The sequence below is a fragment of the Rutilus rutilus genome, assembly GCF_951802725.1.
Source record: "Rutilus rutilus genome assembly, chromosome: 2".
Taxonomy (NCBI): Eukaryota; Metazoa; Chordata; class Actinopteri; order Cypriniformes; family Leuciscidae; genus Rutilus; species Rutilus rutilus.
The window spans coordinates 53,138,484-53,160,359 of record NC_140210.1 but is presented as its reverse complement, the minus strand read 5'-3'; the positions used below and the strand labels follow the sequence as shown (position 1 = coordinate 53,160,359).

The following is a 21,876-nucleotide window of genomic DNA, read 5'->3' as shown; positions in this document are numbered from 1 at the left end:
TGCTAAAATGCAACTCGCTTCCAAGATTTGTCCTCCAAACTGATGTCAAACCTGCACCTCTACAGCCATCTTACCCTGAGGGAACGTGAGGAGTTTCAGCACAGCGCCACCTAGTGTTGGCGGATAATGGACAATTGATATTTTAGCCTATAAATATTTTGACCTTCAATAGTTTAATATCAAGCTGAACGACACCCAACTTTCCCATGTTGGCCATTTACTATTTTGTAGTAATATGATGTATTTTATGAACTCAATAGGATATTATTACGAAACTTGGTTTGTGTGATCATGTCCTGAAGGAGCCTGAGAAGATATAAAGAGCTGTGTAGTGTTTTATACAATATCTTGTCAAAGCTACTGCCTTTTGCACTTAAACTTCATCATTGCTCTGATTCTCTGCTTTCTTAATGTTGCCTCTTGTGTGAATTGCCTCATAATCGCTGGTTGCTGCTGTATTTCACATTTTTAATAACTTTATTGAACTGTAGATGAGGTGTACCAAAGAATATTGAATTTTATTTACTTTTTTTTTTAAAGTTGTTAGTAACATTTCTGGTTAGTATATACACTTTATAAACTGATAACAGTAAAAAATATATATATTATCAGCAGTAAACGTAGAACAAACAGGCAGGGATCAAACACCAGCAAAAGAGATATCCAAGGCTGAACACAAACGTACACGGTAAAAAATTGCTGTAAAATTTACAGCAACTTACTGGCAATTTTGGTTGTAAAGCCTGTAAATGTACAAGAGTACTGTAAATCATAAACTACAATTATACAGCACACCTGTAAAAGCAGCAAAACAAGAGCAGCTGTGAATGTACAGTTCTTCAATGTAATCTTTACAGTATGTTACTGTTATTAATAATGCAAAGGCAGGCAGAGTTTCAGGGCAGCGAACAGAGTAGCGAGTCTCCAGGCAAACAAAGCAGAGTCACAAAGGCAATAAGCAAAGGGTCGATCCGGTGAAACCAGTCCAGGGTCAATAACCAGGAAACAATGGAAACAGGGAAAACGCTCAGAAACGTCAGCCAGGGCAGAACAAGACTTTGCAGTGATGGAGTGGAGAGAGACTGAATAAATAGTCTGAATGATGAGCGGCAGGTGTGCAGATAACCAGTACCAGGCACGGGTCATGGGGAATGGAGTTTAAATGGATAATGTCAATATTCGGGAGAGGGAGCCCTCTGGAGGCGAGTACGAGGAACCACAGAGGCTTGATTTGTGACACAATGTCTGTGGACAGTCTTTTTCATTTACGGTTGATCACTGAATATATCGGACCTTCGTTTGTTGAGATGTTTTGTGGATGTGTTACTGTTATGTAGATCAGTTCTGTCCCGCTGTCCTGTGTTGCTTCAGGAGACTTTATATTGGCATAACAATCACCGGCTGTATCTGTCACCTGATTGGTCGAGTGGGTGTGACTGGGGTTTGAATCAGGATGGCGATTGGTTACTGTGGCGTAAACAGGACAGACATCTATGCAGTTGTTGAGGTGTGATGCAGGCGTCTGATTGGTTGAAGATGCAGGCGTCTGATTGGATGAAGATGTTACCGTGGCGACATCACTGTTTGGAATCTCTTCATACATGCGGTCAGTCTGAAAAACAACACATACATCAATAATTTACTAGTTTGCATAGATTAAACACTCTGTTGATCAATAAACAATCATTTAACATGTCTGATCTTCTACAGGTAAAGATTTGAACACTCACCTCTGTATTGTGCTGCATGTTTTGCTGAAATAAAGCTGAATAGAACATGAATAGAGAAAAAAGACAAATCAATTCAAACACTAAAAACAGGACTTTATAATCACAAACAAACTGTTACCTGTCCCAGATTTCCTCTTCCTCTTCTTCAGGATGATGAAGGTTCCAGAACACAGAGTCAGAACCAGCAGAACTGAACCCAGACCGCCAGCAACAGAAGCCAGATCTGAAGGCAACGCGAAACACATGATATTTACATGATGAAACACAAACTGATTCTGATTATACTGGAAAATCAACAATAACATTCTAATAACTAATATAAATTCCTTTGATTATTGTACCATTAGGAATATTGTAATATTGTAAATATACAGGTGTTATATTGTGTAACTAAAGTGAAACTGCAATGGTAAACCTCGACTCTTCAGAAGAAAACACTTCTCTTTACGGCTGATGTCAAAGTAAACCAATATGTCTCCACAAATGTTCAAAGCAATTTCCTTTCAAAGAGTGATCATGTAATCAGAGAGTTGCATTATGGGTAGTGTAGTTTGTGTGCTTACTAGTGTTTGTCTGATAGAGTTGAACTGTAGTATTTCCTGTTGTTGTTCTTGTTGTTTCAGTTTCTGTTTGATGAGTCGCTGACAGAGAGAAACACCAGTGACTGTGAATGTGCCGCTCATGCAGTGATATAATAACACATAATAATAATAATAGACAAACACACTTAACACTGTTTGCTATTGCTGCATATGAACAAATGTTGTGTTTTCTGTTCATATCACTGAATACTGATAATCACATTATATAAATGTTCATTTAGAAGACACTTTATTATCTGAACTGATACAGAGTCACTTTGGATAAAAGTCTCTGTCAAACCCTCGTAAATCTGGACTCGTGTTATTACTGTCATTATGAGATGATTTTACTCAGAAACTGCAGAACCATGAAAACACTGACTGTCAAATGATGCGTCAAACATTCAGTTGTTGTACATTTGATTCGAGTGTTGAGGAACATCACAACCTCTAAATGTTCAGTGTGATGCAATTTTGGTTTATTTTTCACAGACGTTGAAGCTTTCAAGTTTCCAAGTTGATGCAAGTTTGTGTAAGACATGAATGATCTTGAATGCAGCATTAAAATTGTGTTTAGAAGCTTTGATATCTCTGTGTTCACTATAATCAGACTAACTATTAATGTTTTGATGGAAGTTAAGCTCTGAAAAGCAGGGTTCTCAAGTCTCACGCAGAACACACGGAAGTTGATGGAACATTCTCGGCCACCGTACGTTCGTTACTAGGTAACCAACAACACCGCGCGAACACACGTCGTGATGGAGAAGGTAAGTTGGAAGAAAGCTCGTCTAACATTTTAGAAGACACTTTGTGAAGAAGGACTTGCTGTAACGGAGATCAGCCAATCAGCGACTTTGTTTCGGGGTCACAGAGAGAACACCGTTTTCGCGCAGACAGTTTTAGTTTCGTTTTGAGTTAGACGTTAGATTGGCCAGGAAACGCATCGTAGATATTTCTGAGGTGAATAGTTGTCGTCCGTGTCGCTACCTGTGCATGTGTGCGTTCAGAGACATGTGAGTAACCTGGTGTAAATGTTTACGTATGTGTATTTTCGGTGCCTTAGGTTGTTAAACTGAGATATTATGTAGTATGTTAGCATAAAGTTCGCTAGCATCTTGCTAATGCCTAGTATTATTAGTTTTATATTAATATTGTGCTTATGTGTGTGCTCACTTGACACGGTATAGTTATTATTTGAGCGTAATTATGATTGAGTAGTAGGGAACTATGTTTTTGGGTTGATAGTATTGAGAACTAGCAGTATGAAGGCTGTTCTTTAATTCAATTAGAAGATAATGTGTGTTACCTGGTATTTTTATTTTGGTTATTTGATATTATAAGCAGCTAAAGCTACTTAAAGGGAAAGGTATAATAATTACAATTCATTAGCTTTACTAATTGAATCATGTCAGCACTGTTGTTTAATTGTATGCTGATATTTTCTTTTCTTTTATTGTTTATTATAGAACCACACACACATATTGTATGGAGACAGATAATCCTCTGCTGACTATTAATAAACCCATTGAAGAGATTCAAAGCATCCAATTGCATTCTTATCGATGCACCACAGTGGTCACTTATCCCCAACCAGCTACAGTACAGTCCTATCAAGTCATCATTACAAATTGGTCCTTCGAGCCGGAGATTGTGTGTGACCGCTGTGCGTAAGGATGTTCCCATATGCGAGAGAGGAGGCAACGCCACTTCCTGATACCCGCCCGAGACGTCAGATACGTCCGCCAACCTGGTTTGCTGACTATGAAGTCTCCCTGCCTATTGTGGAGAGACCCCCCCAGGCTGCAGTACTCTCCCCACAGCCCCAGCATCAGATGCAGGAGCCCTACTACGGTGGTGACAGGATCGATCAGCTGTTAACGCACACCTCCCAGCTCTATGATCAGTGGAACCAGACTGGTGCTCGCCCTAAGTATCCCAGAGAGTCAGTGTTCTCGGGACCCCATTATCAGAGCACCCCAGACCCACTGTCTCACAGAGTAAACCCAGGGGCTTCACCTGAAATATTAGATGAGTTGGAAAAGATTAGGGAGGATAACCGGAGGCTTCAACTTATCGTAATGGAGATGCAAACACAGCTTAGTTCAAGCAGAGGCCCAGATCCATCACACCACACTGTCCTCTCCCCCGCGGAGTACAGCCTGCATGCTCAGTCGGGAGTGCTCGCCGCGGCCATTAGCCCACCAAGGCCCACACCACAGGCTACAGTCCATAACACATTAGCACCTGTGCAGGTACTCAGTGAGGTAGAAGTCGATGATGAAGACTGGCCCCTCCCCCCCCCCTCCAGTGGCAGATGATGAGGAGAAGCCACAGCTATCCACTACCACACTGCCCACAGAGTTAGTGGCAGAGCTGATGACATGCCTTAAGAAGATGGGGATCACTCAAGAGCAGCTTCCTGGAATGCCGGCATTTGGTAACGACAATCGGGTAGCATCTGGTCGGATGGGGAGGCCACACCAGCCAACGGATCCGCAAGTCCATTCACGTATATCACCCCACTTAATTCCTTCTGAGCCAGGCGCAGCTGATGAACAGAGACACGAGGACTTTCACTCCCGCCGAGCTACAGAGTACATATATCGGGGTCCTCAACCCACCATCCCAGATTTTAGTAGAGGGGACCCACGTGAGTTTGCTAGGCTAAAGACCTCCCTGGAAAATCTCCTCCCCCACGATGCTACGGAGAGGTTTAAATATCAGATTTTAGTTGATCATCTCAAATTTGAAGAAGCGCTCCTCATCGCAGATTCATACACCAACTCTACACAACCCTACACCGACACTATGGTCTCCTTAACAGAGCATTATGGGCAACCTCACCAGCTAGCATTAAGGCGCATTGCAGACCTGATGGAGGCGCCTAACATTCGTAGCCAGGACATCACTGCCTTTAAAGGATTTGCTCTTAGAGTGAGAGCCTTAGTTGGCATGCTCGACCAGCTTGGAGAGAAAGGTCATATTGAGCTTCAGTGTGGGTCTCATGTCACTAGGCTTATGTCCAAGCTTCCACAAGACCTGCGGTCTGGGTTTATGAGATACTTACATCCCCTCAGCATCCGTGTCCCTACGCTGTTAGACTTCGCCCGCTGGCTGGAGTTTGAGCTGCAGATTCAGGAGTATGGATATGAGTCTCGACCTAGAGAGAACCCAGATGGTAAGAGGGATAGACGGAAGGACTCAAAGTTTGGCAGGTTAACCACAGTCCTCCATGGAGCTGAACAATCTTCAAGTTGCCCGACTGTCCCAGTAGTCTCATCTACCAGTGCTAATCCACAAGGCAAAGTTGCCTTACCCTGCCCATACTGTACCAACGCCCTGCATTACCTGAACCAGTGCACTAAATTCAGCCAGTTAACAACTGAGCAGCGGAGAGATTGGGTTAAGAAAAACAGGCGGTGCTGGCGTTGTGGTCGTTGTCACCAGGCCGCACAGTGCAAACTAAAGGCCAGGTGCAAGACTTGTGATGGCAGACATCTGGAAGCTCTCCACGACCTTAACATTAGACCAGCCGTAGTGACACCAGCCACAGAGAACACATCATGCTTAGTGAGTACTGCCAATGAAGTTCTCTATCTGGATAGGCCGTCCGGCAGCAGTCAGGTGCTCCTGAAGGTGACAAAGGTTGTGCTACATAATGGAGAGCAGGCCATGGAGACCTACGCGATACTGGATGATGGGTCAGAGCGGACGATGCTACTTCCAGCTGCCGCTAAGGAGCTCAAACTTAAAGGGGAGCCAGAGAACCTTGCTTTGAGGACTGTGCGCCAGGATCTTAGAGTTTTGCATGGAATGTCTGTCTCCTTCTCCATTTCTCCTGCCAGGCACCCCCAAAAGACTTACAGGATCCGGAGAGCCTTTACTGCCGATCAGCTGGGGCTGGCAGAGCATTCACAACCGGTGAAGACACTCCAGCGCAAATATAAGCACCTGAGAGGACTTCCCTTGCAAACACTGGAATGCGTTCACCCCATGGTCCTCATTGGGTCAGACTATACGCACCTGATCACCCCAGTAGAGCCGGTTCGTATGGGTCCGCCTGGAGGACCAGCTGCTGTAAAGACCAAGTTGGGCTGGACTATTCAGGGCCCAACCAAAATCATCCGACAGCATCTTCAGCCACAGCAGTGTCTGCATATATCCACACAGTCACCCTCTGCAGAGCTCCTTTATCACGTGGAGAAGCTATGGAAAATGGACGTATTGCCTTACAGGAGTGAGAAGGTAGTGATTCGCTCAAAGCAAGATCAAGAGGCAGTTCGCATGCTGGAAACCAGAACAGTGAGGGTGGAAGTTGACAGAGTCCATCGCTACGCCACCCCCTTGCTTCGTGTTAATAACATGCCGCGTCTCCACGCCCCCAAAGATGCTGTAATGGCGAGTCTGCGGAGCACTGAGAAACGTCTGATGAAAGACCCAACACGAGCATCAGCCTATGCAGCAGAGATCCTGAAATTGGAACAGGCGGGGTACGTGAAAAAGGTAGCAGAGGAAGAGCTGGATACGTCGAGAGAGTCTTGGTTTATACCTCACCACATGGTGAGTCATAATGGAAAAAACAGACTCGTATTCAACTGCTCCTTCGTATACAAGGGCTACAACCTAAATGAGCTTCTACTACCAGGCCCCACATTGACCTCCAGCCTGATAGGTGTCCTGCTGAGATTCAGGGAGCATTCTGTTGCTGTAAGCAGCGACATAAAAGGCATGTTCCATCAGATCAGGTTGCTGCCAGAAGACAGATCTCTGCTTCGTTTTGTGTGGAGGGACATGAACAAAGACGCGCCACCCGGCGTCTATGAGTGGCAGGTCCTCCCCTTCGGAACAACATGTAGCCCCTGCTGTGCAACGTTTGCACTGCAAAAGCATGTGACAGACCACAGCCAGCTAGAGGAGGATGTCCGGGTGGCCATCGAGCGTTACTTTTATGTGGATAATCACTTACAGAGCCTCTCCTCCTCTACAGCAGCAAGACAGCTGGTTGATAAATTGAAGATGTTGTTGGCCTCAGGGGGGTTTGAGCTGCGTCAGTGGGCTAGTAATGTCCCCGAAGTTATCAGTCACCTTCCTAAAGGGGCAAGATCTCAGAGCAGCGAGTTATGGCTCACAGAGTCAATGGAGGATCCACAGGAGCTTGCACTTGGACTCCGATGGCTTTGCGCCTCGGACACTCTGGCCTACAAGTGCAACATCACTGACCATCCCACACCGACTATGAGGAACATCTATAGTACACTGGCACGGCTTTATGATCCGCTAGGCTTTCTCGTTCCCTTCGCCACGCGGGCCAAAATCATTGTGCAGCACCTATGGAACAAAGAGAGAGAGTGGGATGACCCGTCGCTGCCAGATGACGCCCTCAATGCCTGGCTAACTTGGGAGAATGAGCTGCAACACCTTCCAGAGATTGTCTTGCCACGGTGCTATTCAAGTTCCCCTCTGGATCACCCCAGTTCTGTCAGAAGCCTCCATATATTCTGTGACGCATCTGAAAAAGCTTACGGTTCAGTTGCGTACCTTCGTACGGAAGGTTCAGGTGGTGAGGTGGAGGTGGCTTTTCTGACTGCACGGTCGAGAGTGGCCCCCAAGCGCCAGCAGTCGATACCGCGATTAGAGCTATGTGCAGCGGTGACTGGAGCTCAGTTAGCAGTGCTGTTGCAGCGTGAACTTACCCTGGTACTTCATGAAGTGGTGCTCTGGACAGACTCCACCACCGTTCTCACGTGGCTTCAGTCAGACTCTTGCAGGTTTAAGGTGTTTGTGGGCACCAGAGTCGCTGAGATCCAGGAGCTGACTGAGGCCCAAGTATGGAGGTACGTGGATTCTGCGAATAATCCCGCAGATGACATTACGCGCGGGAAGACCCTAAGGGAGCTGGCAGGGGAGAGCCGGTGGAACCATGGCCCAGCCTTTTTGCGCCTGTCACCTCAGCAATGGCCTACTAAGCCGCAGGCTGAGCAGTTGGATGCCACAGAGCTTTGCAAGGCCACATTTTGCGGCTCCATCATTACCGTTCCTCTTTCGCCCTTACTTGATGCCAGCCAATTCAATGGCTTCAGAGACATGATAGAGGCAGTGGTGAGGTCCCGCCATGGGGCGGCAGGTAGTCAGTCAACGCCATCTGCACAAGACTATAGAGATGTTGAGATAGACCTACTGAGACGAGTTCAGGTAGACTGCTTCGAGGAGGACTATCAACACCTTTCAGAAAGGAAACCTGTCCCTTCCACCAGCCGTTTGATTACATTAGCTCCTGAATTCGATGACCAACTGAAGCTGATTAGGGTTGGAGGCAGATTGCGTCGCAGTGATTTGCTGGACACAGAAGCCATTCATCCCATAGTTCTGGACCCAGCTCACCAGGTGACTAAACTCATCATTCAAGATGCTGACCGAGACCATCATCCAGGCTCAGAGCGACTATTCGCAGAACTTCGCCGACGATACTGGATCCTTCGTGGAAGAGAAGCTGTGAAGCGGCACCAGTACTCATGCCCTGATTGTCGGAGATGGAGAGCGAAGCCTGCAGTGCCACAAATGGCAGACTTACCTCTCGCCCGCCTGCGGTTGATGAAGCCTCCTTTTTTTTCTACAGGAACGGATTGTTTCGGCCCCTTCATGGTCAAAATCGGACGGCGTAATGAGAAGCGTTGGGGTATACTATTTAAGTGCCTTACTACCCGAGCTGTCCACATAGACGTCCTGACTCATCTCGACCAGGATTCCTTCCTGATGGCCCTCCGCAGATTTATCTCACGCAGGGGAAAACCAGCGGAGCTTCTGTCGGATCAGGGCACAAATTTCAGAGGAGGTGAGAGGGAAATCCACGAGTCTTTCAAGGCACTGCACCCCACTTTACAGGCAGAACTGGCTAAACATCAGATCCAGTTTAGATTTAACCCTCCAAGTGCGCCTCACTTTGGTGGGGCATGGGAGAGGGAAATTAAATCCATCAAAGCTGCCCTGTATGCTACAATCCAGATGCAGACTGTGACAGAAGAAGTCCTGCGCACGGTTCTGATCGAGATCGAGGGCATCCTAAACTCTAAGCCCTTGGGGTATGTATCCAGTGACGTCGCGGACCCTGACCCAGTAACCCCCAATCTGCTCGTGATGGGGCGGCCCGACCCATCGCTGCCCCAGGTGTTGTATCCAGAGTCCGAGCTGTTGAGCCGCCGCCGTTGGAGGCATACGCAGGTCCTTGCCGACCAATTTTGGAGGACATTTATCAGGCACTATCTGCCGGCCCTGCAGACGCGCACCAAGTGGCAGAAAGAAGTGGCCCCATTACAACCTGGTACTGTTGCCATGATCATTGATCCGCAGCTCCCGAGGGCGCTCTGGCCTATTGGTCGCATCACAAAGGTTATCCCAGGTGCAGATGGGAGGATAAGGACAGCGGAGATTCAGGTGAATGACAGGAACTATACCCGGCCAGTTGCCCGTCTTGTTTCACTTCCTGCTATACCTGAGACAGCACCTGAGACCACCAGTCCTTCTATGGGAAAGCAAATTTGACTGTGCAAATTTGGGGGCGGCTGTGAAGAAGGACTTGCTGTAACGGAGATCAGCCAATCAGCGACTTTGTTTCGGGGTCACAGAGAGAACACCGTTTTCGCGCCGACAGTTTTAGTTTCGTTTTGAGTTAGACGTTAGATTGGCCGGGAAACGCATCGTAGATATTTCTGAGGTGAATAGTTGTCGTCCGTGTCGCTACCTGTGCATGTGTGCGTTCAGAGACATGTGAGTAACCTGGTGTAAATGTTTACGTATGTGTATTTTCGGTGCCTTAGGTTGTTAAACTGAGATATTATGTAGTATGTTAGCATAAAGTTCGCTAGCATCTTGCTAATGCCTAGTATTATTAGTTTTATATTAATATTGTGCTTATGTGTGTGCTCACTTGACACGGTATAGTTATTATTTGAGCGTAATTATGATTGAGTAGTAGGGAACTATGTTTTTGGGTTGATAGTATTGAGAACTAGCAGTATGAAGGCTGTTCTTTAATTCAATTAGAAGATAATGTGTGTTACCTGGTATTTTTATTTTGGTTATTTGATATTATAAGCAGCTAAAGCTACTTAAAGGGAAAGGTATAATAATTACAATTCATTAGCTTTACTAATTGAATCATGTCAGCACTGTTGTTTAATTGTATGCTGATATTTTCTTTTCTTTTATTGTTTATTATAGAACCACACACACATATTGTATGGAGACAGATAATCCTCTGCTGACTATTAATAAACCCATTGAAAAGATTCAAAGCATCCAATTGCATTCTTATCGATGCACCACAGTGGTCACTTATCCCCAACCAGCTACAGTACAGTCCTATCAAGTCATCATTACACACTTTATTATCTGAACTGATACAGAGTCACTTTGGATAAAAGTCTCTGTCAAACCCTCGTAAAGCTGGACTCGTGTTATTACTGTCATTATGAGATGATTTTACTCAGAAACTGCAGAACAAAGAAAGTGATAAAGTGTACCGGTGAAGAAATAACCAGAGATAAAGCATATTAAAGGCTGAAGAGATGTTGAGAAGAAAGAGATGAAGTACCTGTTGAGGAGATCTGATGATCTGTGACGCTGCTGGATGTGTCCTCTCTGCTTCGAGACTTTACTGTGCGTGAGAAAAAGGATGTGTGAGAGTGTAGATGTCAGTGTGTGTGTGTGTGTGTGTGTGTATGTGCGTGTGTGTGAGAATGTATATGTCAGTGTGTGTGTGTGTGTGTGTGTGTGTGTGTGTGTGTGTGTGTGTGTGTGAGAGTGTAGATGTCAGTGTGTGTGTGTGTGTGTGTGTGTGTGTGTGTGTGTGTGTGTGAGAGTGTAGATGTCAATATAAATATGATGGCGTGAGAGCGTGTGAAAGTGTCAATTGTGTGAGTCTCACGGTGAATGCATGAGAGTTGTTGTGCATGAGATGTCAGTGTGTGTGTGTGTGAGTGCAGATGTCAGAGTGTGTGTGTGTGTCTGTGTGTGTGTGTGAGTGCAGATGTCAGAGTGTGTGTGTGTGTGTGTGTGTGTGTGTGTGTGTGTGTGTGTGTGTGTGTGTGTGTGTGAGTGCAGATGTCAGTGTGTGTGTGAGTGAGTGCAGATGCCAGTGTGTGTGTGTGTGTGTGTGTGTGTGTGTGTGTGTGTGTGTGTGTGTGTGTGTGTGTGTGTGTGTACCTGTGCTGGTGTGTTCAGTGCTGCTATACGGACTAATGCTGGATGTTGAGATCTGGACACGTGTCTCTGGAGCTGAGAAATGAAGAAGAGCCGTCACACCATAATAAATATATTCATAAAACAATAAACATGAGTGATGAAGCAGATTGGTGTTAAAGCTGCAGTCCGTAACTTTTTTTGTGTTCAAAATTTACTAAATTTATAGACACAAACAGAGAGAAGGAGCTCCGGCTCAATGTTCTTCAGACGCAGCAGTTTATTATTTATATATTTATTATTATATTAACCTCTAGAGCGCCTAAAGTTACGGACAGCAGATTCAAGTGTTGAATATCAGGCACCTCTGATCACATTTAGCTGGATGTCTGTGTAGAGGATCCATCCAGCTCTACATCCGTACGGTCCAGCATCTTCCATCTTCAGGTTACTGATGGTCACTGTAAATGATCTGGTCTGACGATTATCCTTCAGTGAGAATCTGCCCTTGATCACTGAGGACTCTCCTCCATCAGACTCTAGTATACGGACAGCGTCTGCGTAAACTCCTCTGTAGAAGTATTTGTAAGAGTTTTCATATCCTTCTGGATAAGGGCACGTAATGATCACTCGTCGTCCCTCTGTTCCTCTCACTGTAATGCCCACAGACAGTGAACTGCTCACTGCACACACACACACACACACACACACACACACACACACACACACACTGCTTTAATCATGTACACTGATAACATACACCATAATGTTAGATAATAAACACTTTTAGTAGAGATCTTCAGCTCTTACCCGTCAGCAGAAACACACAAACTATCAGTGGAAACTTCATTTCTTCATCAGTTCAGTTCAGAAAATCAGTCTGAAACTCTCAGTAGTTCCTCACACGACTCTCTGAAACTCACACAGCAATAATACTGCTCTCATCTATATGTGGAGAGTAAAATAATACGCTTCTTTCTCGTCTCACGTGATGAGAAACTGTGTGTCCGTGTTTCCATGTGGCGTTAGGTGTGAAAACGCCTCTCAGTTTTGACCAGGAAATGAACTGTGAAATCATCAACCACATCCTGTTTCTGTCTGTCTTTAACATGTTTGAGTGTTTTCTGTTGCTCTTTTGCTCTTTTTCTACTTCTATTTTTTAATATATATTTGTATATCACTTGTTTAGCGTTCATGTAAACACTACACTATCCTCTTTTTCCCGGACATGTCCGGTCGTCGAGACCGTCCAAAATGTCCAGGATTCGGCTTCTGCTTTACAGCACCTTTTGTTTCAATCAAACTGAATTCATTCCGATTGGTGAATCTGAATGTAGTGTTTACATGAACGCTAAACAAGTGATCGGTTGATGTGCGTTTTAACATTGCTAAGAAAATTCCCGCTCCTCCGTGAGAGATACGAGACCGGTGCGTCTCACATACGAGTCGCTCATCAGTAATCACACCACCGGCCTCGCGCCGTTCAGTCTCAGCCCTCAGTCTCGTCCTGCTCGCCACCATAAACATGATGAATGGCCTCCAAGGGCAGCAAAGCAAGTGCATTCTGGGAGTTGTTGTCTTTCATCCACATGAGCCAAAAATACATTTTCTGGCTTTTCTCAGTCTAGAAAGCTCCAAATTCAAAAATAATTTCACATTTCTTCTACATAAATGACCCATTTTAAATACACATTCATCTTTCCAGAGGTGAAGTATCCCTTTAAGAAAAGCTTCATCATTATAATATTAGGAGGCCTTTAGCTTCAGTTAAACATGTGATGTCTTCGGCTCACACTCGCCAAACAGGAAGTGAAACTACAGACACAGGAAGAGCTTTGAGGCTTCAGCTAAACACACTACGTTTCCCACAATGCAACTCTTCTCCCAGAGCTCATATGATGGAGAGAGTGATTTTAATGTTCAAGAAATATTCTGTATTATTTATAGTTTCTGTAAACAACAGTGTTTCTCCATGCTGTCGATTACCACAGAAAATACCCCTAACACACATTTCTTCTTCATCTCATGTCTTTTTCATTCAGAGTTTGGCAAGGATTGTTTCCTTCAAATGTTTGACATTTTTTCCTATGAGTGGATGATGCTTAACATGTAATTAACATGTTTTGAAAATATATTAAAACATTCAGAAGTAGAAAAAGGGCAACAGAAAACACTAAACATGTTAAAGACAGACAGAAACAGGTTGTGGTTGATGAATTCACAGTTCATTTCCTGGTCAAAACTGAGAGGCGTTTTCACACCTAACGGCACATTAAAACACAGAGATCACAGTTTCTCATCATGTGAGATGAGCAACAAACATATTATTTTACTCTCCACATATAGATGAGAGCAGTATTATTGCTGTTGGAGTTTCAGAGAGTCGTGTGAGGAACTACTGAGAGTTTCAGACTGATTTTCTGAACTGAACTGATGAAGAAATGAAGTTTCCACTGATAGTTTGTGTGTTTCTGCTGACGGGTAAGAGCTGAAGATCTCTAAAAGTGTTTATTATCTAACATTATGGTGTATGTTATCAGTGTACATGAGTAAAGCAGTGTGTGTGTGTGTGTGTGTGTGTGTGTGTGCAGTGAGCAGTTCACTGTCTGTGGACATTACAGTGAGAGGAACAGAGGGACGACGAGTGATCATTACGTGCCCTTATCCAGAAGGATATGAAAACTCTTACAAATACTTCTACAGAGGAGTTTACGCAGACGCTGTCCTTATACTAGAGTCTGATGGAGGAGAGTCCTCAGTGATCAAGGGCAGATTCTCACTGAAGGATAATCCTCAGACCAGATCATTTACAGTGACCATCAGTAACCTGAAGATGGAAGATGCTGGACCGTACGGATGTAGAGCTGGATGGATCCTCTACACAGACATCCAGCTAAATGTGATCAGAGGTGCCTGATATTCAACACTTAAATCTGCAGTCCGTAACTTTAGGCGCTCTAGAGGTTAATAAACTGCTGCGTCTGAAGAACATTGAGCCGGAGCTCCTTCTCTCTGTTTGTGTCTATAAATTTAGTACATTTTGAACACAAAAAAAGTTACGGACTGCAGCTTTAACACCAATCTGCTTCACTCATGTTTATTGTTTTATGAATATATTTATTATGGTGTGACGGCTCTTCTTCATTTCTCATCTCCAGAGACACGTGTCCAGATCTCAACATCCAGCATTAGTCCGTATAGCAGCACTGAACACACCAACACAGGTACACACACACACACACACACACACACACACACACACACACATCTGCACTCTCTCTCACACACATGCACACACACTGACATCTGGACTCAAACACACACACACACTGACATCGGCACTCTCTCTCTCTCTCTCTCTCTCTCTCTCTCTCTCACACACACACACACACGCACGCGCACACACACACACACACACACACACACACACACACACACACACAATAACATCTGGACTCAAACACACACACACACACACTGACATCTGGACTCAAACACACACACACACACACACTGACATCTGCGCCAGAGCTGCTAACTCTCACGCATTCACAGTGAGACTCACACAATTTACACTTTCTCACGCCACACATCATATATTTATATTGACATCTACATTCTCACACACACGCACGCACACACACGCACACACACACACACACACACACACACACACACACACACACACTGACATCTACACTCTCACACATCCATTTTCTCACGCACAGATAAATCTCGAAGCAGAGAGGACACATCCAGCAGCGTCACAGATCATCAGATCTCCTCAACAGGTACTTCATCTCTTTCTTCTCAACATCTCTTCAGCCTTTAATATGCTTTATCTCTGGTTATCTCCTCACTGGACACAGGTACACATCTCTCCACATCTCACCGTCCGTCTCTCTTCCCATCGCAACAGGAGGTCAAAGGTCTGACAGACGGTTGTCATGGCAACATGACTTTCAATAAGCCTCATATACGTCTCATTTCATGCATTAGTCTTTGATTTAGTCACACATTTAGTCACTGATTCTTCTGGCTGTTTCTCTCTTGTGTTTTTCAGGTTCATTTGTGATTATCGTCTCTGCGGAGGCTTTAGTTTTACTCATGATAGCAGTTCCACTGATTATAGTGGCTGTGAGGAAGAAAAAGACTAAAGGTAATATTTCACAACAAATACTTGGTTGGGTTTGTGATGAAATGCATGAGAACTGAATTAAAGGATCTTATAATTATGAACTTTAATATAACTGAAGAAGTGAGTATCTAAGAAAGACTAATGTGGATCTATTGCTCAGGTCTGCTGCCGTCCACCATTGTTGTGTTTAATCCAGTGATTTATGAACAGGTGAGTCAGCAGAAACTGATGATTATGGTTATGTATTGAACTCAAGGGTGTTTACAGTAATTGTGTTCGCAGATCCATTGAAACACAATCAGATTTAATTTCTTGCTCAACGCTGTAATGATACTGAAACAGGACTGTGTGTTTATGATATTCAGACACTGAATCTCTGTCAGCTTGTGTGTGAATGATTATATTCATGTGTAAACACTAGAGATCATCTTTGATTGAGTTATTTTCTCTATTAACTTAATAACTCTCGTTCCTGTGATTATAGATCAAAGACACTGGACGCTTCTGTAATCCAGAGGACAGAGACACAGAAACAACTGTATTTTACAGCTGTGTTTCATAAACTATAACGTCATATGAGACTCCAGCACTCCTTCATAAACACAGATGAGTTCATTAAGCCTAAACCTCAGGCTGGACACACACTTGAACAGTTTAAACCCTAAGCGATCGAATTGTGTGATGTCATTATGATTATTTCACTTCTCCTGATCGCATCAGAGCTCGCATGATCCCAAACCGTAAATATGAAACATGTTTGATATTTCAGACTCCTGATTGGTCCGCCTCTGACATTAAACCCGCGTTAGCCAATGAGAGCGAGCTTCCCCAGGTGAAAAAAAAGTTCACTGAAATACATTTTATTTAAGTGCACTTAGTACACTTCCTTAATGTACTTCCATAATGTACTTAAAGTGCTCTATTTTCGCGCACTTATTTTGTACTTAATATACTAAAAGCGTATCTTTAGTACTTCTTAAGATAAACTTAAGATCATCTTAGTGTACTCAACTGTGCTATTTTGAGACACACTGAAGATGAACTAAAGTGTATTTTTAATATACTATTTCAGCTTTTAAAAAAAATTATTTTGTTAACCCTTTTAGTACAATTGAACCCATCTTTAATGCATTTTTAAATACACTTATAAATTATTTAAAATATAAGAATATATATTATATACAAATTATATTTATGTATTGCTCACATATGTTTTATATTGTACATTTATTTCAAATATATTTTTTTTACTATGTTAACAGTACCTTTAAGAAAACATAATTAAATATGTTAATGGTGTATTTTAAAAGTTGTCAAGTACACTATTACTGTGTTATCAGTAGCATTTTCTGCCTCATTTATGCTAAAATTATGAAAATAATATATTTTAATGTATTACAAATACAGTGGAAAAATGATCATTCAATAAAACACATTAAAAAATATTTGTATAAAACACACACACACTTTGAAAGCTAGTAAACTTTAATGTACTACACCCAGTGTACATCAGTACAGCAGCATATGTAAACTGTAAAAAATAATACATTAACATAAATATAAATAAACCTAACTACAGTCAATAAAGTGCAGTCATTAATAGCTGCAAACAGTTACGGTACTGTTACAACTCAAACCATCTTCATCCTTCAAGTGAACTGGAGTGATTGGTCTTTGAGTTCGCCTCATTGCATTTCCTTCGGATCAGTGCTCGCTCCTCAGACGTGTTGGAAATAGTTTGATCACAGTGTCTGTGAAAGGGGAAAAAGATGAGTTTATTTGTATAACGTTTGATCTTGCGAGTCTCTGTGAGATCTCGTATCACTGTGAACATGTTACGATCGACAGGTGTGTGTCTCGCGGCCCGGACGAATCTTCTAGTGTGTGTGTTCAGAGGATTATAATGCTGAAATCAGCTGAAACAGCCTTTATGTCTGTGGTCTCACACAGTTTTAAAATCGATCCTCAACGGCCAGGGTTTTTTGGCCCGCGGAATATCTCGGTCCAAAGAGGAGTGGCTTAAGATCTCGGCTTGAGGAGTGATCATGAACAGAGTAGAACAGGATAGTTTTATAAACTTTCGTCGGAGACAACTGGGATTCACTCCGCTGTTACTGGTGAGTGGAGCCGAACCGACTATCTCCCGCCTAGGCCTTCATCCTCCTGTCGCACCGACAACTGGTGCCATCATCGGCAGTGCGTGCCCGCGAGTCAACTTTCCCGCGAGTGGGCGTGGTTTCAGCGGACACGCCCCCAGCGTTTGGGAGCAGAGACCACTGCTAATTTTTTCAAGATTTTGATCGCTTGTTTTATTTACTTGGTGACTTTTTTTTATCATTCAAATTTGGCTGGGTGGCTAATAACACATTTTTCTGTGGTGTGACAAACTCAGAACACATACTTCATTTTGACTTTACTGGGACTTTAAATAAATGTCAATGCAACTGTTGCTTTAACCAATCAGATAATCAGTCAGATTTAATCAGCCAATCAGATTTCGATTTGACTGCATTTTCACGTCTTCTGATTGGATGGTAAGAGTTCGTACTATCACTGGTAGTCAGAGCTAGCTAACCGCATCTGTAGCGAACTCCATAAACTAAAATATATTCCTGTAGATAGTTAGATAGAATAGATATAATAGTTTTACAACCCACAAATTAATGTTTCTTTCTCTCCTCGACCCCCAGCCAGTTCAAACCTACTGGAAAAACATCCCTTATTCAGCCTTATCCAGCTTAACGCAGAGTCACGGCACACTATTCGATCTGTCCGGGTGAAAACAGAACTGACTGACTGTAATGTATGCCATGACTGATTTTGAAGGCAAAAGTCCCGCTGATCTCATTGATTTCTTTTTTTGAACATGACATTCGATTCAAAATTTTAATAATGCAGGTTTGTTGTGTGTTATTATTTTTTTTTTATACTGAATGTGTCAGTTGCAGTTGGTGTCAGTTGGTATCACTGGGATTGCGTGAGCAGACCAAACTTTAATTTGTCTGGGATCTTAAGACCCTGTGTAAAGTGTGGTTAATGTGTGTGTTTAAATAAAAGTGTTTTTGCTAATTATGTCAGATATGGCTTTTCCTTGTGTGGGAATAAAACTTAAACTGAATCAGTTGCTTTTTTATTCAAAATGAAATGCTCTCATGATTTACTTTTATCTTTGTTTTATTTTACAGTAAATGTGCAAATTACTACATGGTCTATTATTGTAGTCGCTAAGATATTGTCATTCAAATTTTAACTTTTTTATTGTTATGGAAAGCTTGTACAATACAACTAAAACATGCATGTGTGCAACATAATCTCAATAGCAGTTGCTTTTAGGAGCCTCAAAAAAAAAGATGTGCCATTTATATTGCAATGTTTTATCAGAATATGCAGCTACTTTTGATGGTCATGAATGGAGAAAGATTATTTTTGGCAGCAGATTATTGTAGTTACAACATCAGCCAGCAGGAGCGAACAGATGAAACTAACTACACATCAATAACTACAGACATACAAAATAGTAATAATGAAACAATATACAGTATATGCCCCACTTGAACCCAGAGTAACATGGTTTAATTAGTCTATTAAACTGCAGAATGAAAGAATCTCATTAAACATATTCAGCTTTAGAAATTAATGCATTTATTATATTTCTATGATCCATATTTGAGTACATCAGCTGTAAACATAACATAATCAAATGTAAAATTGCCACATTAATGATAATTACAATAAAAACACAAAATACCAAATAATCAAGTCATTAATGAATCTGATCTTTTCTGTACTCTTTATGGAGACAAAACAAGCTCAATTATGACTCATGTTCAGAAAAATGAAAATTATGAGAAGGATGAAGATGATTTCTCTTGGTTCTTAATTATTAATGTATATATATAATATTATATTATTGTTACATGTCAGTTTGTGTTTGGACTTGCTGTGTGCATTTGTGCAGTGTACCGCCACTCCTTTGTTTCCATGGTCACCTTCTTCATTAGTTCATTTGGTTCAGCTGCGTGTCGTTAATTATCTTGTTAAGATCCTTTGTTTATCTCATGTATACAGGGTTTGAAATTAACACCCGCTAAATGTGGGTAAAAATCAACTGTGGCGGGTAACGCTGTCAAATCACGAGCCAATTTGGCATGTTACTTATTATGTTTACTCACTTTGCAACCAAATCTGAAATCAAGCCAAATTATTTACTTTTTTTGTCTTGTTTCCTTTGCAGATTTTCTACAATAAAATCATCCATAAAACAATTCAAGTTTACTTGGTACATTTTTTTCTTTGTCTAGGGAGTTTATCATGTAAGTACACCTTTCTGGGTCAAGTGACACGACAATTAAAAAAATGTGATTACTGTTGGTGAGATTGCTCATATAAAATATTATGAAAAGAATGAATGTAAGGACTGTTTAGTATCTATTGAGTAAGAGTGATGAGAGTTTCTTCTTGAGAAGACTTGAAGAGCTACTGAAGAGACAGATTCTCATATCCAGAAGAGCCGGACTGGTGAACAGCAGGTCTGGGATGGACAGACTGTGTGAAAGACTCATTGATTATTATCTGACTTTTTAATGCACAAATGCTTTTGCACATGTAGTTTTTGATATTTCTCTTACTGTGAGTGTGTCGTAGAGGTCAGGTGATCTGGACTTGAGCTCAAGAGCTGCATATGTGCCTGCACTGGGATCATCGCTCTACAGGGAAACAGAGAGAAGGAATTTACAGCACAAAAAAGAAGAAGAGATTTTAAACATTGTGAGTTCATGTCTCAATCAGAGTTTGTCAGTTTGTCATGAGATGTTTGAGCAGTCTGATAATTTCACAACATATGATGTAAACTGACTTGATCACAAGTTGGACCAGCCATAAACAACATCTCTAAATATACAAAAATATATATTGTTGATCATCTCACCTCATTTATAGCATATCTTCTGTTTTTTCTTTTCTTCTGACTGTCAAAAACACAATTAATTAAAATTAATATACAATGAATAATCAAATATATTTATGAATTAGTTCAAAATATATATTTATGTACTAATTATTGATAGATTTTTATTTACATAATAAATGATAATATTATGATGATGATGAAGAATAATCCTCCAGATGCCGCTGTGATCACAATCACATGTTGAACTGAAAGAGGAAGATCATCATGATTAACTCATAACTGATGAATGATGTGAAGATACAGGAGTGTGTTAATAAAAGCTTCACCTGTGACAGTTACAGCGTCTGAAATAACGTTACCCATGCAAGTACACTAAACGTTAGTTTCTAGCAAAAACAAAAGACACAGAGACTGAGTGAACTCAATCTCACCGTCTTTAACTCAACAGGGCCGGAGTCTGTAACTTAGGAAAACACACTTTTACTAGTTAAAACGCTTACTAGTGTTTGTCTGATAGAGTTGAACTGTAGTATTTCCTGTTGTTGTTCTTGTTGTTTCAGTTTCTGTTTGATGAGTCGCTGACAGAGAGAAACACCAGTGACTGTGAATCATGCAGTGAGAACATGAACACATATAAACTCTAAAGCTCTACATTCACACACAAACCATTCACATCATGTGAATATGAACAATCGTTTATTGATTTACACTGATTACTTTCAATTGAAAATATGTTAATGTTCATTATAAAGACACTCTTATCCAAAGAAATTTGTGCTTTTTTAATAACCGGGAGCAAACATCTGAGGACTGAACCTTCAGTCTTCAACAACTTTAACACATTTAATCTCAAAGGAACCATCTAATATATATAAATGACTTCAAGTACATTTAGAAGCACAATATTCAAGAAATAAGAGTCATAAAGAGCGACAGACGGAGGAACTGACCTGATTGTGGACTCAGTTCTGTTGTACTGAAAGATGACGGTGTTTCTGAAGAAGGGCTGATGGTTGAAACTTCAGTGGTCTTTTTATCTGAAGGGTCACAGGAAAGATCAACTTAAAACACTGACACTGAAGTTCATTTAAAATACATACAATCTTTCATTCAATCTCTGTTTTAATCACTCTGTTTCTTGTTGTGCCAAAGAAATCCAGTAAAGTCACTTTAACGCACTACCAAGTCATAGTTATAGTGACAATTGGACCCTAATATAAAGTGTGACCAAAACATGGGAAATCTTTTCTTTGTACTTTTGGCAAAATAAAGTTGAAACAGAATTAACAAATCACAGATTCTTCATTTGTATTGCATTTTACAAAATTATCCAACTTTTCT

The 21,876-nt window shown here is 41.9% G+C and overlaps 1 protein-coding gene and 2 long non-coding RNA genes across 3 annotated transcripts; 1 reads left to right on the top strand and 2 right to left on the bottom strand.

Moving 5' to 3' along the window:
- Positions 1 to 558: 558 nt before the first annotated feature.
- On the bottom strand, positions 559 to 12,448 carry LOC311286526 (uncharacterized protein). The gene is made up of 8 exons (XM_084402735.1): positions 12,299 to 12,448; positions 11,854 to 12,171; positions 11,513 to 11,584; positions 10,902 to 10,964; positions 2,294 to 2,371; positions 1,849 to 1,953; positions 1,731 to 1,765; positions 559 to 1,612 (listed from the first exon to the last, which is right to left on the bottom strand). The coding sequence occupies exons 1-8, from the start codon at positions 12,336 to 12,338 to the stop codon at positions 1,262 to 1,264; spliced, it is 1,062 nt and encodes a 353-aa protein (XP_084258861.1). The 5' UTR covers positions 12,339 to 12,448; the 3' UTR covers positions 559 to 1,261.
- A 2,792-nt stretch (positions 12,449 to 15,240) lies between these two features.
- LOC311286808 lies at positions 15,241 to 16,364 on the top strand. Its single transcript, XR_014626653.1, has 5 exons — positions 15,241 to 15,279; positions 15,358 to 15,417; positions 15,552 to 15,647; positions 15,787 to 15,836; positions 16,111 to 16,364. It is a non-coding gene; the product is annotated as an uncharacterized lncRNA (long non-coding RNA).
- Positions 16,365 to 19,245: 2,881 nt separating this feature from the next.
- LOC311286803 lies at positions 19,246 to 20,334 on the bottom strand. Its single transcript, XR_014626649.1, has 2 exons — positions 20,255 to 20,334; positions 19,246 to 20,171 (listed from the first exon to the last, which is right to left on the bottom strand). It is a non-coding gene; the product is annotated as an uncharacterized lncRNA (long non-coding RNA).
- Between the last annotated feature and the right edge of the window lie 1,542 nt (positions 20,335 to 21,876).